The sequence below is a fragment of the Anoplopoma fimbria genome, chromosome 2, assembly GCF_027596085.1.
Source record: "Anoplopoma fimbria isolate UVic2021 breed Golden Eagle Sablefish chromosome 2, Afim_UVic_2022, whole genome shotgun sequence".
Lineage (NCBI taxonomy): Eukaryota > Metazoa > Chordata > Actinopteri > Perciformes > Anoplopomatidae > Anoplopoma > Anoplopoma fimbria.
The window spans coordinates 4,323,589-4,340,947 of NC_072450.1; the positions used below are offsets into that span (position 1 = coordinate 4,323,589).

At 38.4% G+C, this 17,359-nt stretch overlaps 1 protein-coding gene across 3 annotated transcripts in view; it reads left to right on the forward strand.

Annotated features, from left to right (window-relative positions):
* The window catches only part of tspan4a (tetraspanin 4a), a 146,704-nt gene that overhangs the window by 88,791 nt on the left and 40,554 nt on the right, over window positions 1-17,359 (forward strand). For all 3 annotated transcript variants that reach the window (XM_054614669.1, XM_054614670.1, XM_054614662.1), the window contains 2 exons: window positions 4,365-4,556; window positions 16,555-16,629. In XM_054614669.1, coding sequence (XP_054470644.1) covers window positions 4,365-4,556; window positions 16,555-16,629 — 267 coding nt within the window. The remainder of the gene's footprint in view (window positions 1-4,364; window positions 4,557-16,554; window positions 16,630-17,359) is intronic.

Genomic DNA, 17,359 nt, shown 5'->3' on the forward strand with positions numbered 1-17,359 from the left:
TCAATAAAAAACTACAAATGAAAAGATTTTGTGTCAATAAAAAAAACGTATTATTCACTAATCAAATGAATTGTACGTTTTATGCAAAAATTCATTATAGATCGCTATAACAAAAGGAGAGCATTTCGATTTTTTGATGGTTTATACTGACTTCAGAGCAGTTTAAATTATCTTTGAGACAGTCGCAAAAAAGCCTTGTGGAGCCTTGAAGACCAGCTGCTATAACAAAACAAAACAACAAAAATGATCTTCATCATTGATATGAATCAACAATGATAGGCAATTGGTATCGGCGGCAGTAAAGCGCGATCGGGGGATCTCTAAAAGTATATAAATATTTGCGCCTTTTTTTTCTTTTGTGCTAATCTGATCCAAGACCAAAATCTGTGATACGATCTGAACCGTGAGTTTCATGATCCATTGCACCACTATTAAATAGATGGATGAAGCCAGCAATGAATTGATAGCAATGTTAAATCAATTCAATGTATACGTATATAATACGTATTTAGTACGTAGTATAGTTTTTAGTAGGACTTGCACGTCTGTAGATGTTCATCATGTTGTTATATCCTTCCCTCCAATGAGCTAAAGAATCTGACCTCAAAATGTTCACCATCTACCATTCCCAGCGTTCCCTTTCCTTGATCCTTCGCCCTTCTCACTGCAGCCGACCTTCATTACAGAGCTCACTCTGCAGCGTAATAAGGGTCCATTGTGACCCAAAGACTCTTCATCTGCACGTCGCTGAATCCTCCAGAACAGAAACCTGCAGTCAGTGAAGGGAGCCCCACACGAGTACTTTTCCATTTTCGCCTTGCCCTACTTCTAAAGCTCATTAAACGAGATCTTGTGTTAAGGCTGGAAATAGAAGGAAAAGTTGGAGGGGAGAAACAATAAGTGTGTATTTAGCCATGTAAATGTTATTGCCGCTGGGAGATCTGGCAAGTGGCTGTAGTGTGAGTGTGTGTACGACGGATGTTTCCTACAGATGCGTCTGAAAATCCTTTCATTTATTTGTCTGTTTCTCTTCCTCACTAACAAACCTGCTGTGAATCTGAGAAAAATTCAAAGAGGAAAAAACAGGATCTTTGGACTCCGAAGGGTGCAGATTTCCTCCCAGAGCAGCTGGATTCTTCAAACATTGCTCTGAAATATTAAACACCCAACCTCCTTAGTGGAGGTAGTAATTAGCCTAATTTAACGATTCAGTGTGATTAATGGGAACTTCTTCCTTTTTTTTCTTTGAAATGTTCAAAGGATTACAGACCATGTTTATCAAAACAGTTATTAAAATGAGACAGGGTTGAAGTGAGCCAACAGTCTCCTAGAAATTACATAAGGAATTCGACCAGAATATGGTAACTACTAACAAAATGAGGGAATGTTTTTAAGTTACGCTAATGATGTTCGTTCTCAATTTATGTAATTTGTCCATAAGTACCATGTAAACCAAACCACAGGTGTAAAAGTGGTATTTTGGGAAACCTTTCAATTATGAAAAGTGTCTTAAACTTGCATTCTCTCTAGTGTCCATCAGGGGGCGACTCCTCTGGTTTTATAGAAGTCTATGAGAAAATGAATCTACTTCTCACTTGATTTATTCCCTCAGTAAACATTGTAAACATGAGTTTATGGTCTCAGTCGTTAGTTTCAAGTCTTTTTCAATACAGCATGATGTTCATTTAGTAAATGATGGTCTATTTAGAGTCAAATAGACCATAAAGCAGTGTAAGATGGACAAAATGCTGAACTCAAGGCTCTATACTGTCGTCCACAAACCAATCGTTTGCGTCACAGAGACAATGTCCACTTCTTGTAAACAGTCTCTGGGAAATTCGCTTATTCACATCCTTGCCAGGAGTTATTAAGATGGATACCACCATCTCAAAACTGTACTGTAAATATGTATCGACACCATGTAGCAAGTTAGCTTAGCTGTAGTGTAGCCAACACTGTCTCCTAGAAATGACGTTTTATGAGCAAATTTGCCACAGCAAATATTTTTTAGATATCCAAATATATCCAATCTTGAAATGAAATATCCAATAGTAGGGACTACCAGATTATTAAAGTTGTAATGGTTATATTTAGATAATGGTCCTGGTTTGATACCGAAAAAAAGTTTGCAGTGAAAACTATTTACCCAAACCTGAACCAAAATAATGCGCAAAACGTAGCCAAGCACTGTAGGTTGGGTTACAATTTTGTTATTTATGCAAATACTATTTCAAGTTCATAACGTCCACTTTTTTGTATGGTACAATATGGAATTTGTCTTAAAAACACATCACTTTTACTGTCTCCAGACATCTCTGTACTAGTGTTGTGTTTGAATCTTTCTGTGTGCTTTCACACCTCACTTGTTTGGTTTGGTTCAAACTCTGCTGTTTGCTTTGTGGTGTGAACGCAAAGCAGACTAACGGCTGAATTGTGTGAGAGTACATATGTGATTTAAATTTCAAATCTTAAGCATGATTACATTAACATGCTTATTGAGTGAACTCTAAAGAAAGCAATGTTCAAAAGAGCTCTGTTAGAACAACCTATATAGCCCTACATAATTATGCATTTCATTTGGTGAAAATGCCAACGTGTTAGCATACGAGAGCAGAGAGTTTCCCCTCATACATTGAAAAGATAAAAGAGAAATTCCTCATTAAAAAGCAAGAAAGAAGCGGCCACACAGTAACTATCCCTCCTTTAATATTACAGTAAGAGATGCCCTGCTTCCAACCACTTATCATTACTCATCACATATCAGGTCCAGTTGCATGAATAGTAATGCTCATGAACCAGAGCAGTCACATGGATACATTTGGTGCAACAATGTGCTACATGACATGCTTTAGTTTGCTTTTAGTTTAGTAAAACACAGTAAAAGACAACAATTTATCTTGAGTGTGAAAGTTAAATTATTATACATTTTTTCTTCTTCAGTCAGGACCATTTGAACCAAACCACAAAAAGTTTGGTGTAAAAGTGGCATTTGGTTGAAATACTTTTGTAATAGTCAAATGATCACTGTAAACAGTTCAATATCTGTTCTATCTATATATGCTACATGATAGAAACACTATAGGAGGAGAACAGACTTTCCAAATCGTAGCAGGATGTTCAGAGCGGCGGCCATTTTTTGTGGCTGGCTAACTTCTAAACTAAACCGACTTACAGAAAGTCGCGGGCTCACCGAGTTGATGTTTTGCATCAATTACTAAAACACTCTTGTCAAGCGTAGAGTAGTAGCCTTTATTAGTCCCAAATGGGGAAATTCGTACAGAGACGTAGTGAATGAGTAAAAATGAACAACTTAATGCTTCAATCACACACTCTTGTCACAGCGTAGAAAAGCACATGGCTTTTGCAAACAGTGTAACATTGAAGCATGGTGGAATGAGCAAGCTAGCTGTCCAACTAGTGGACAATGCTACACCTGTTTACAGAAAATGAGCTGAAAAGCAGGCTGGTGGCCAGCGGCAGTGCTGGGTCTAACAGACCTTTTACCTAACTCTCTGGCGCTCCAGAGAAGAACAAGCTACATAGCCAACTAGCCAGCTATGCGTGTCCGGTGCTGCATTAGCTCTCCTCCCATAGAGCTGGCCCTACTAACTTGTGTTGTCACCATCACAACTAACAACATCGCCAATTTTGTTGTATCAGTCAAACGACCACAGAAAATAGTTCAACAATGGTTCAAGAAGTTATCTTAGCTTAGCATAAAGGCTGGAAAACACAGGGAAATAGCAAGCCTGTCTCTGTCTTAAGGTACACAAAATCGGCCCACCAGCCCCTCTAAAGCTAAAAAAAATGACATTTTAATTCTCGTTATTGTTGAAAAGCTAATTCCAGTGAGGGGACTGTTTCCTGGCAGGGATTAGTTGCCAGGAAACCAGCAGGGATTTCAGGAGGTTATTGTTTGATGTCAAGAAATGGAAAAAAATGGACCCACAATTTGTCATTTTTGTATGAAATGTCAATTAGTGAGCTTTAGATCTTGTTTTTGTTGCACAGAGCCAGGCTAGCTGTTTCCCATTGTTTCCAGTCTTTATGCTATGCTAAGCTACTTGGCAGCTGGTTGTAGCCTTAAATTCCATCAAATGAGCATATTTTCCCCAAACGTAGAGCTACTCCTTTAAACTGGGTTGTAAGAAAGCTTTCGATTGCTTTGCTCTGCTACCTCTGTTGATCCAGTTGTCGCTGATGTTTTTCTCTTTCTCAATCTTTCTTTGAAAAAACCCGAAAGCCACAACAATTCTGCGGATATTTCTATGCACCACCATGTTTGACCATGTTTCTGTTTCGGGTTGATTGTGTTGATGGTATGCTGACATCTTTACGCCCGTCTCTGTCTGTTTCCTCTGCAGTTGGGAGGATGTGGCATACTGGGAGTGGGAGTCTGGCTCTCGGTGACCCAGGGAAACTTTGCCACCCTATCATCATCCCTTCCCTCCCTGTCGGCGGCCAACTTGCTCATCGCGGTGGGGACCATAATCATGGTGATTGGCTGTTTGGGCTGTGTGGGGGCCGTCAAAGAGAGCCGTCCACTGCTGCTGACGGTAAGTTATTAATCAGAATAGTGTTTTTTGGATGCTATCGCTGACTTGAGACACAAGGCTGTGTTTGAAGTGATGATGCATGGTAAATAACATCACTATGGTTTCATAAAGTAATAAGCTCTGAGTTTCTGTTCCGCTCTATCACTCATTTACATATGCTGATGATCCAGCCTGTGTTTACTGTGAACATCTGCTGTTTGAGTGAGCTTCACTGTGAAAAACACAAGAAGTCTTTCATTATACATTTGATGTTTTTTTATTATTTTCATGCCACTTTCTACTTCTACTCCACTGCAACTTTTTACTACAGTACAATTCTCATATAGCTAGTACATCCTGAATAATTATTTGTTTAGTTAATGATTCTCAGAACATTTATTGGCAACTATTTTGATATTTTATTATTTTAAATATTATATTTGCTATTTTTTTTCGAGCAAAAACACCCAGAATGTTATTGTTCCAGCCTCTCAAATGTAAGGATTTACTTATTTTTCTTTTAACTATTTTAATCCATGTTAAATAACGTTGAGGTGTCTGCATGGAGTACTTTTACTTTAGGTCAGTTTTCTGTTTATACTTTTCACTTTTTCAACATTTTAAGTTTTACTTTTAGATTCGTATTTTCCAAGTGTGATATTAGTACTTTTCTTTTAATCATGTTAAAAGGTCTGTATACTTCCTCCACCACTGCTTTAAACACTGTTGTGATATGTTTATAAAATTGGACATTCAGACTTCTGAAGCTCAACAGCCACGGAGCTAGCTGCTAAGCTGTCTGAAAATGATGTGATTTGACGCTAAGTCGTTTATCTATCTAGGGGGAAGACCCACCACTGGAAAAATACACTCTGTCTTTTCAAACATCAGAATAATGAGAGAAACCACCTTTGAACAAGCTTATATAGAGCAGACACAGGAGGAGTTTTTCCTTTGTGGTTAATTGACAAACCAACAGAAGTATCATTATTTAGCTGCAGCGGTTTCAATCCATAGAATATAATGGTCTAAAATATCCCCCTTCAGTTTGTTAAAACAGTGTTGTATATGTAAATAATGGTGTAAAGGCTGCACAAGCTATGAATAACCAATAACGGCACAAAACCCAAGAGGTTACTAAAATGCAAACAATCGTTAAATTCAAAGCCCTGTCAATGTTTCCTTTGGTGTCAAAACACAATACATTTAAGCAATTAAACCTTCCATCATATAAACAACTTGTTCATAATCATAAAACAGAGGCCCTTTTGCAAACAAAGGCAATAACCATATCTCACTATTTACCACAGCAAATCCCCAAAACATTTATTCTACACTACTTAACAAAATGATATTCAATATTTTATGTTATATTGCCACACTATAGCATAAATTATTTTAAACTATTATATTTCACCTTGGACTCTATCAATATGTTATACTGTTTTATTACACCAAACAGTATTATATTCATATAAAGGTTTCCATATTTATACAGACAACCACTAATGATCATTACTTAATAATATTATCATATCATTTATACATCCTTGACATTTACTAGACTTGAAAACTTGACTTTTGTTGGCTGTATCGCTCTTGTATTTTTTACTTTAGTTCTTTTTTAGTTTTCTCATCTGCATTTATTTATGTCGCTGCTGCTGTAACAACCAACACCATCTCTGTGAATCAATAAATGCTTATCTAATCTCATCTTATCTTTATACCACTTTTCCCAGTTGTGTTAATTGAATGACCCTGCTGACATGCTACAAGTTTTTATACATAATGAATAAAACAAATCTTCTGACATTACCTGTGTATTATAATTTAGAGACACACTGTTTTCCTAATTTAATTAAACTTGGTGAAAAAAAAAAGGGAAAACACAGCAATGATGCCAAGCTAATACAAAATGCAATCACTATTATGTAGCAAAGTAAAATGATTTAATCTTTCTATTAAAAAGGAAAGTTATATTTTTAATAGGGGACTCACAGAAAACTCCCAGCAGTTGAAGAGCCATATGGGGGTCTAGCCTTGTTGTCAAGGGCGCTGGCCACTGACACGGCTGCTCTTATTTTATCCAGTTTTATGTCTGGATATATATTTTTACTGCTTCATTAATCTCCGTAGAACAGCCCCTCCTTGTGTGATGGGGTCTAACAGCTGTTCAAGTCAGGTTGAAGTACAGACAGCGCTGAAGTTTACTGCAGGGGTGTCTGACATGAATTTGCCAAGAGAAAAGTTAGCTCTATATCTATATATCGATCTATATATCTATATATCTATATCTATCTATCTATCTATATCTCCTCATATTTCTCTATCTCTATATAACTTTAGCTCTATATATTTACATATCTCTATCTCAACATATCTTTATCTCAATTTATCTCTACATATCTATATCTATCTATATATAACTCTACATATACCGCAAGGTCTATACATCTACATATCTATATCTCTACATATTAGGTCTATATTTCGATCTCTATCTCCATATATCTCTAGCTCTATAAATCTCTATTTCGACATATTTCTTTCTCTATACATCTCCATCTCAATATATCTCTATCTATCTCTCTCTCTCTATTCATTTATCAATATAAATATCTCTATATCTCCTCTCAGTGGAGATATCGATGTACATATAGATATAGTCGAAATATGCAAATCGAGGAAACAGGAAGTGCTTGACATTGAATATTTTCCTGCACTAATCTACACACGTTTTGCTCTAATTTCAAACAACCCGTCCCTGATGGCGTGCAAACCCCGGCTCGTTATAAGATTGATAAGTATTGTGATAAACAGACAAGCTCATGTAATCAAGCACGGACGCTGCACAGCATTTATCAGAAAGAGTAATTCTGTGTGGGTAAAAAATATAATTTATCATAGGAAATAATTACACAGCAGGATGAGCAATTATGAGCCCCATGGGAATGAGTCTCAGTGTCGATCATTAGCATGATCCATGACATCCTCCCTCAAGTGACCACACCGATTCCTGTGCTGTGTCAATATAATGAGACCGGCCTAATTATGAGTCAGCTCTGATGAGTGACAGAGCAGCCTGTTCTTCATGGAGTTTAGAAAAGACTCTTCTCCTCAAATATCAGGGCCAATTAGCAAGTTGATCGCTAATCATCAGATATTTGAGGACTTACTGTTGCGATCCGTGCTGGCAAAAGTATTTATTGTGACTCTTGTGATTTGTAGACTGACAGAACAGACATCAGTGCTAATTCTGTTATCTGGAAGGTTTTCAAAGACAGGCACTTTAAATGAATGGAAATCTTCCTGCAAACACAGCCAGTCAATTCCTTGTGTAAGCTTCAGTCTTGACTAAGCCTTGCAGCAGATTTTGGACAAAGTTACCAAGAGAAATGTTGGGTTGCAATATTAATGTGGAAATTGATCGCTCAAGAAACAAGCTCTTAAAAAGGCCCTGATGACCCATTTTCCGCTTCATGCTATGAGTGATGAAAGCACTATTTTCTGCCAAGTTACAACAATAGAACTGAAAAAGGATTTTTTGGACAGAAAATTGCAGTTCATTTTCCGCAGAGACAATACCAGGTAACAACTGCTATAGACATGAAACAGTTCCACTGTATTCATCTGCACAGCAGAGGAGCAACTGCATTACAAAACATCACAAAAGTCACAAGGGTACCAGCAAAAAATGTATATAAGAAGAGGACGTAGTCTACATGATGTCACCCATTGGTTTGTGGACTGCGGTTTGGAAGCCTCGAGTTGAGCATTAAGGCCGTCACCATCTTGGTTGAGTCGAAAGCATTGACAACTGCAAGACTGGACAACGCGGTAGTAGCGAGCTGTGACTCACAAGGAAGCCCCGCCCTAAAGCATCCCCTGCTTTATGGTCTGTTTGACTCTAAATGGAGCATCATTTACTAAATGAACATCATGCTGTATTGAAGAAGACTTGAAACTAGAGATTGAGACCATAAACTCATGTTTACAATGTTTACTGAGGGAATAAATCAAGAGAGAAGTAGAGTCATTTTCTCATAGACTTCTATATAATCAGACTTCTTTTTGCAACTATAGGAGTCGCCCCCTGCTGGATATTTGAAGCCAAAGTGGCAACCTCCAAGTTAAAAGGGCACTTCCGCATTGCCCTTTTAACTTGGAGGTTGCCACTTTTCTGTATATTCTGTATTTTTGAACCTGAACCGGATTTCCCCATGCTGTTGTGTCTAAATGACTAATGGGGACAACGATTTTTCAAATTGATCCAGTATTGAGGGAGAATGCTGCGGGTGGCAGCCACTAAACGAGCTCTCAAGCCAATGTACATCGACTGAAAGTACTTGTTTTGCCACTGACAGACTCAGATTGTTATTATAAGTGCCTGGCAACGGTATGGAAAGGCTCCTACAGAGTAATAAAACACTTTTCTTTACCTTTCACTTGAGCCGGTCTGTTATAGTAACAATCTGAAACTGTCAGTGGAAAATAAAGAGGACTTTTAGTCGACATACATTGGCGATACAGCTCGTTTAGCAGCTGCTGTCTGAAGCATTTTCCCTCAATACTGGACCAATTTAAAAAATCTATGTCTACGTTGGTCACCTAGACACAAAGAAATGGGGAAATAGGGTCCAGGTTAAAAAACATCAGTTACCCTTTCAAATGAAAAAGAAAGAAGACATTTTATCATTTCAGTACAATGCAGTCATGCCATTAAACCAAAAATTGGTTACAAAATCCAATACCTTGTCTTTTTAATTTAAAAATAAGAGTCTTTTGAGGACACAGAATTCCTCCAAAGTTCAATTTCAACCAGTGCTATGTGTGATTAAAGTCATGTTTCACACCAGTGAGCTCAGACAGTCAATACTAGTGCAAGTCAAAGGGTACAGCGGATGTGTGGTGGGTCTGTGACCTAATCTGACAATAAATTAGTCAGAGAGGTGAGGTCACTGTGGTGGAAATGGAAGCTCCCTCTTACGTGGGTCTCAGATACAGAGCCTGAAAAACTGATTAGGTCCACCGTATGAGGAGAACGCTGCTATCGCCTTCAGGGCTCCTCTCTCCTTATACACTCAGGGCTGGAAAGATCCCATAAAGGTATTGATTTTGGAGGTGCTGATGGACTGTGTGCACGACATGACTGCCTCACCAGTCAACACACAAAGAGCCTCAGAAGCTTTCACACTGCGTGGAAATCACAGCATGGATGAACACAAAGGAATCAATCCCTGTGCCTTGGACTTTGATTACAGTTCTCATCCAAAGGCCCTGCTGAGACATCAATCTCTGCTAAACAGGGATATCAGCACTGCTGGCCAAACAAGTCACGACATAAACAAGAGTTACATGCAAGGGCGGCAGCCGCAGTATATAAATTATCATAATGCCCGCAGTGTGCTTTTAGTCTTCGGTGGCCAATAAAAGCTGTTCTTCAGATACATTAAAGTCTACTTAAACTCAGAGTAAATATCACAACTCATTAGTGACTAATTGCAATGCTGCTTTTGGTGCTGTGAAGCTGCAGTAAAACAAGCTGCAAACATGACCCCGAGAAGCTCTATTCTGGTCACCTAAGAGTCGGTGTCCTGCAGGTTTTTGTTCTCCCCTGAAGGCTTCAGTTAGACACAGACCAGCTGTGGCTCATTAACTCTCACGGTACAAAAACTGTAATGGAAGAAAAAACTGCAGGACACCGGTCCAACGCCACATGAATTTAGAGGTCTTAAAGGACCACTTTACCGAGTTATATCTCACTGGTGATAGACTTACATGATAATACACACCATTACACGTGTCAGTGCTATCTGTATCCCATAGGCGAGCTCTGTGAGAGCAGTAGCAAGCCTTCCCACTCTCACATTTTTTTTGTGTTATCTGGTCTTGGGGCCAGAAGCAACTCTTTGCTATTGCTCTGTCTGAGACTACATGATCTGGGTGAAATATTTCAGGGTTGAAAGCAGCCTTCTAACAAGATACAGAGAGTGGTGTGAGATGGTTTATAAATAGGGATGTCATACTATAAAGTGCACAGTGGTGGGAAGTACATTTGTGCAAGTACTGTACTTCTTGTACTGCAAAGCTGTAGGTCTTACTAAAAAGACAGGCGTTTCTGTGTTGCAGAAGGGGTTCACTGTGGGGTGCCCCAAGGCTCCGTGCTGGGTCCTGTTCTTTTCCCATTTACATGGTCCCTCTTAGCCACCTTATATGGAGTCATTATATCTGTTTCCATTTCCAGACAATACAATCACCCAAATATCAGTTCACACATAAGAGTCTTGGTTTTCTTTCATATTCAATAACTCAGCATTGCAGAAATCTTGAAAATATCAGCTTGGACTTAAATCAATGGTTGAATTATTCACTTCATACAAAGCCAAGAGAGGCCTTGTCCCCAAGGGATGAGGCATACGCCCCTTGCCTCACCCCAAAAGCCAAGGTCTAGATTGAATACATGAAGCTTAAAATTATATATCTACTCCACAACATCTCAGACTATTTATTTGACTACTTAGGGTTAGGTTTATTAGGGTTGTCAGACATATAAAATGGTTTCATTTCATTGACTGTAAAGAGGTTAAGGCCATTATTTCACAAATTTGAGAAAAGTCCCCAAAATTAATATTCCGTTTAGTTGCAGAACTTTGTGTTTTCTTTTGTCTTTACCCTCTGAATTAAGTATTTTTATTGGATTTTGAGCTCTTCTCCCACCACAGACAGTAGATGGCTTTACGTTTGCTGAATTTTAGTTTAGAAAGCTATACGGCTTTCTGATCCATAGAAAACCTGTTTTATAGGCCTATTTTGTTTCCTTCTACTCTGATCTGCTATAAATCTTTCCTGTAGTTATGCTGCTGGAAGCCATTGCTGCAAACACAGAAACGTATTTCAGTTTGAATGATGACAATTCAGGGAGAACATATCGAGCCTGTTTGGGTCCTTTTGTAATGAGATCCAAGTCTTTGTTTATAATAATTTATCACAGTGAGACGCCGACCACAAAACAAACACAGCTTCTTTGGATTGTAGCTGAGATGCACTGGAGCCATGTTTGTTTACACAAACATTACTTTAACTACCACGACTAAAACAGATGTAAATGTAATTTCAATGCCTGCTGCATCTCTGTCACATAAACATGAGTCATTAGTCTCGTAAGGCAACAGCCTTTTTAAGTAATTTGGAACAAATTATGCTATATTTGTTTGTTTATCATCTCAATTATACCTTTTTTTAGAAAGACATTTTTTATTAAAATGAAGTAACATCAAAAGAAATTATGTTTCATTAAGTGAGCACAATTCCTCTGCACTTGACATAATTAGCACACTTTTATTGCTTATATTATCAGCCTTTCTACTCAGTCCACAAATGGATTTTCATAATTTACAGTTAATATCTATATATTTGATAATAGCCGCCCATTCAATGCAGCAGTCTGAAATTCCTCAAGCTAATTCAATAGCTTTCTTGTAGTATATTATAAAAAGCAAAAGGCGGTCTGCTGCCATCAAATTATCCCATTGAGGCTGCCTATTGCCTGTGGTCTAAAGAAGAGGAGTTCAATTTCTTATTAAGAGCAGATGAATGGGGGAATATTCAGAGAGCCACAGGGGATGAGTCTGTTTGTTCTCCAAGTGCTGGCAAGTATCACTTTCTCTTTCTTAACGATGTCCCTTTGCTCTCTGGTGTGATTTCATGGGCTCAAACAAACACACCGAAAGCCAAGTAGAGAAAAAACTGCCTTCGAGAGGCAGAGAGAGAAATGGTAAAAAGGTGATGGAAGAAATGAATATGAAATTTTTATGTTGAATTTTATGTTGAATTTGTTTTTTCTCTTGTTGAAAAAAGGTTAAAGTTTAGATATTCAGGACTCCCAAACGATGTGCTGTTAAATCTTTAATGATTTAGCAAACAGACAAAGTCAACATCTTGCAGCTAAAAACTATTTTTTTTTTAACATATCAGAGATCTTTCTAAGAGTTGGAGGACACAAACCAGAGTGAAAAGGAAACTGATTATCTTAATATTCAATATGACTATTGGCTGGTAACATGGCTCTAAATAAAAGGCTAATAGTCTGAACTGTTGTCGACATCTGAATTTTTCAATGATTCAAGAAGTTCTGACGTTGTGTCCATTGACAGTTTTTCCAGTCACCTACCTGTGCCAGAGCCAGTTCAGTTAAATTCCCATTTAACTTAACTTCTATGCTCAAGTAAAGGCCCTTCCGTAGTTATTTTAACCCAAACCACAATAATTAATCAACCTAACTAAGTATTTTTGTTGCCTAAACCTAACTTAGTTTTCCTTTGAAGACAGAAGTTTATTTTTTTAAAAGATACAAGCAGAAATTGACACGTGATGCTGCACTTTCGTAGGAAAATGCACAAAAAAACCCCGTAACATTATGTAGGATATTATATAAACCATTGTATCTGGATACGTTGAAATATTTTACAATCATTTACTTAACCTTACCAATAGTTTTGTTGGCTTAACCTAAGTATTTCCAGATCCTTTCCTTGAACCTAACTAAGTTTTTTTTTGTGAAAACAGGAGACACTGAATCTAAATTTCTTGCACAGTAGCTGCATAGTTGAACCTTCACTCTATAAATGCTGAAGAGAAAAATAGCAGGACAAGAAATATGAAAATGGCTCAGATTCAAACTTGGTTTTTGCCAGTTTTTGGCTCTGGCTGTTTTCTCTTAGAATTTTGTTGAAATTAAAAAATGCAAATATTATGACTGTCATGGGAAGCTTCAAAATGTCAAATATTGAGAAACTAGGAAATAACGAGCCACATAATTTTGAAAATATGTGGCTCGTTAAAGGCAGAATTCTCTCAAATCCACAGAGGAGCATATTTATTCAATTTAAATAAACCCCCAAAAATCCCACCAAATTGGAGTGACTGGGATTTTCACACAACATTCAGACAATGGAGCCCGACAGAACAATAGAAACTGAAAAAAGCCTGACTGAATCAAACACACCGCGGGCTATGTGCTGTCACCTAGACGCTCCCTCACCTTCCACTGTTGCCACGTTTAGTGATTCATTCATGCAGGGGCTGCCAGGGAAAAGACCTTGCGGGGCATCTGACAGCCGAGCTCGATTCCAGTGTTGTGAACGAACAACACTCACACCCGCTGCTGAGCTAGAGGACATGAAACCATGACGTCTTTGAAAAAGAACATCTCTACTTTTAAAGTCTGATTTGAAGCCTCGGAGATGGTCGCGTGCTTTCTGTGGCTCATTCAGGAAAACAAGACAAAGAGTCCACAGACATGTTTGTAACTGTTTGAGGATGCGATTCTGCGCATCTGTGCTTTGACCTAAATGAATTTGTCAAGAGTCAGGCAAGAGTTTAAATGGTGATATGAGACTAGATGTCCTGCTTTTGGATATCGTACTATGTGTTGTCTTTTCCTGGTCTCACAGTAAAGTAATTTGATTTTCTGAAGATACTGTTCTATTATTTGCCTTTTACAAATGATTATATCCGCATGACTGATGATTATCTATCAAAAATTTGATTTTGACATCACCAATGGTAAACCGTACAACGTCGATATTGAGATATTTGTTCAAAAATAAATCCTGATATTTGATTTTCTCCATTTTGCATATCTCTACTAAGAATCATCACATCTTTAAATGTTCTTCCGTAACAGAGCAAACCAGATAGATAGCTAATGTGGTAAACTTTCAATGGTTCCAATTTGCCAACTAGTCATGTTGCATGTCGGTTTAAAATATCATAATTTCAAAATGTTATCCTGTTAGACATTTGTGTTAAATTGTCATAACTAGCATTTGAATTCATTAGTTATGGCAAAAAAAAAAAAAAAGTGTTCACCAGCAAAATCTAATCAGTTCATTGTTGAGTCCAGATGGATGTTTGTGCACAATGTGAGGAAATTCCATCAAGTTGTTCCTGAAACATTAAACATAATGCCTCCAGCCAAGACTCAAAAAATGGGGTTCAAATTGTAGTTTTAGTTACTCACTCTATAGAAACATTATCTTTCTCTTTAATTCCACAAAGCACCCAAAATACTTCCAGAACTTAGAGCACATTTATCCCCCAAAATTAATAACAGAAGTAACTAAATCCATTAATACCAATGTTTCTCAGGTTGAACTACCAATTAGGGTGGGGCAATATGAAGAAAACTAAGTATCACAGATACTTTTCACCCGGTATTGACATTGCTCTGATATTGTAGGGCTGACCATTGATGCTTTCACAAAATATAAACACATTTCTTTATAAAGATGTATGATAAATAATCATCAGTAATGATGAGACAATGACTCAGTGGTAAAAGGCAAATCAAAGAACAACTAGAACAGTCTGGTGAGTTCAGGAAATAACATCATTTTACTGTAATGCAGCCTTCAAAACCAGGAAAAACCCAACACCTATGACATATTAGGACATCCAAAATCTAAGACGTTATCTCCAATCATATTACGAAACTGATGTAATAGCCGTGTCCCTATTCTCAGGGAAGTTCTGGAGTTATAAGATGATTGACAGACGGACAATTTGAACAGGACTGGCAGAATGGTTCCATCCAATCCCTCCCTGAACTCCAAGAAGAGGAGATGGTGCCCGGATGGAGCTAGGCCCAGACGGAGGGCTCGATGGAGCGTATCTGGGTGCTAGGGAGGTCATGGATTATCCATCAAACAGCCCGGCAAAACTACGTTGCGTCACCAAGTCCTTCTCAGTTTTCATCCGATAGGGCCCACCACTGGGAGTGATATCCCCGACAGCGTGAGTGTGTGTTTGGGATTGGCGAGTTCAGAAAATGACATAATCTTACCGCAACGAAGCTTTTAAACCAGAAAAAGACTCACTTATGCCATAATAGATCATACGATATCTAGTCTCACACCACGTTATCGAGCCCTGCTACCAATATATTTACTCAGGCTCACAATGTCCTTTTCTTATATTCTATGATTATGGGGTTGGTGGTTGCAATTGGGTGATTTAACCATCTCTTTAGCGCGTATATCTGTACTTAACTTCTTGGCCATCCACCCAGAGGCTGCTGATATATGTCAGTCTGGACCAACCTGTTTTAAAAGATGCACATTCTGTGTAGATTCATCAGCCTGCAGACACATCAGTTGATAAACTAGTTCCATTTCATCAAGATCTCCTTTTGTATTATCATCATGACCCTCTGGGACATTACACCATTGTCCCAAATGACTCCCCCAGCCCCCCATGTGTGGTAGACGTGTGTGTGATGGGGTAATTTCCCTGGTGGAGGTCACTGAGGGTCCAATCCCTGGCAAAGCCCCAGGAAGCTCCAGCCAGAAATCAGTTTCGAAGGCTCTGGGTGGGTGCTGGTCTCCGCCAGGGCTGCGCTTTGTCAACATCCTGTTTGGACCTACATGGACAGTGATTGGGGGGAGGTTCCCCTGTTCACTGCTTTTTGCAGAGATGGGTCTTAGACACTTCAGCACTCACTGGAGTCTACTCCGAGTGCTGAAAGGAGGGTTCGCATCGCCGAACCTGTGGGGGGGACACACAAAGCAGAGTGGTTCATGATTGAGCTCGTAACTGTTTTAAGCACTCACACGGGCCCACAGGGAAGAAGATGTATCACCCATCAAGCAGGAGGCGACTGGTGAGGAATAAAATGAGGCTCCTCTAACAAATCCAAAAGTGGAGGAAAACTGTATATCACCTCTCCGAGTCTCCCACCTCCTCCTCCTCTTCATTCTCTCTTGACCTGTCACTAAGAAATATTGACTCCTCGATCGTCCTTACTTAGCCAACTCCTTCTCCTTGACACTCTTTGGCCATTTCATTCTCTTTTATTACTTTTCCATTGTATTCCCCTCAAACACGCTGCTGTCTGCTGCCTTCTCTTCAGCTTTATTCTTCACAGACAGATGCTCATTATCTGCCCTTGTTGTCGTTTCCTTCCTCGCTGATAAATGGTGTGTTAAATAAGTCTCTTTTTTTCCCTTTTGTGTCTCCGCAGTTCTTCATCCTCCTCCTGCTCATCTTCTTCCTGGAGATTCTGTCCATTATGCTCTTCTTCATCTACCAAGACGAGGTAAGACTCCTAAAAATGCTCTCAGCGTGTTGTATCCTGTGGTCTCAACCTGAAGAAGATGAGAGAAAAACCCCTCCATAATGCAGATTGCTGATGTTTCAGAGAGAAGATTGATTTTAAAAGAATGCGTCTCAAGAGGAACTCCATTTGTGCAAAGGTCAAATACAGTAAGGAAATACGTAAATCCCATCGGACTTGGCGATATATATATCTATAACAATATCACGACATAGCATGGTTTCTGGTAATTCAATAAATAATCCTTATGAAATAACCATAAATCCCTTTTTTTGTATACTCTTTTTGTACAGTATTCAAAATACTGAGTACATAAAAGTTTTTGAGTAAAATTATCGTGAAAAAAATGAATAAATATTTTCCTGTACATTTGTTATTTGCATTGAACTAAAACGCAATCTTAAAATGATAGTCGGCCAAAATATTTCAAAGAGTTTCTGACAAATTCTAGTCTAGAATCTAGAATGTGCTTTTTGTCAATTTACATGACGTAATTGTGTATCATGCTATTTTGATTTCTGTTTTCATCACGATATAATTCCATTAAAAGTATGATAAATGATATGCTCTAGATACATAAGCTTAGGCTAGAAAGGCTAGTAATTCTGCGTTCAAATCAAACGAGACGCACATTTTCGCATCACGTTATTCTCGCTAGTTTAACCGCGGGATCATTTCTGTTTATTCGCATCAATCACAATAGATACCCTGA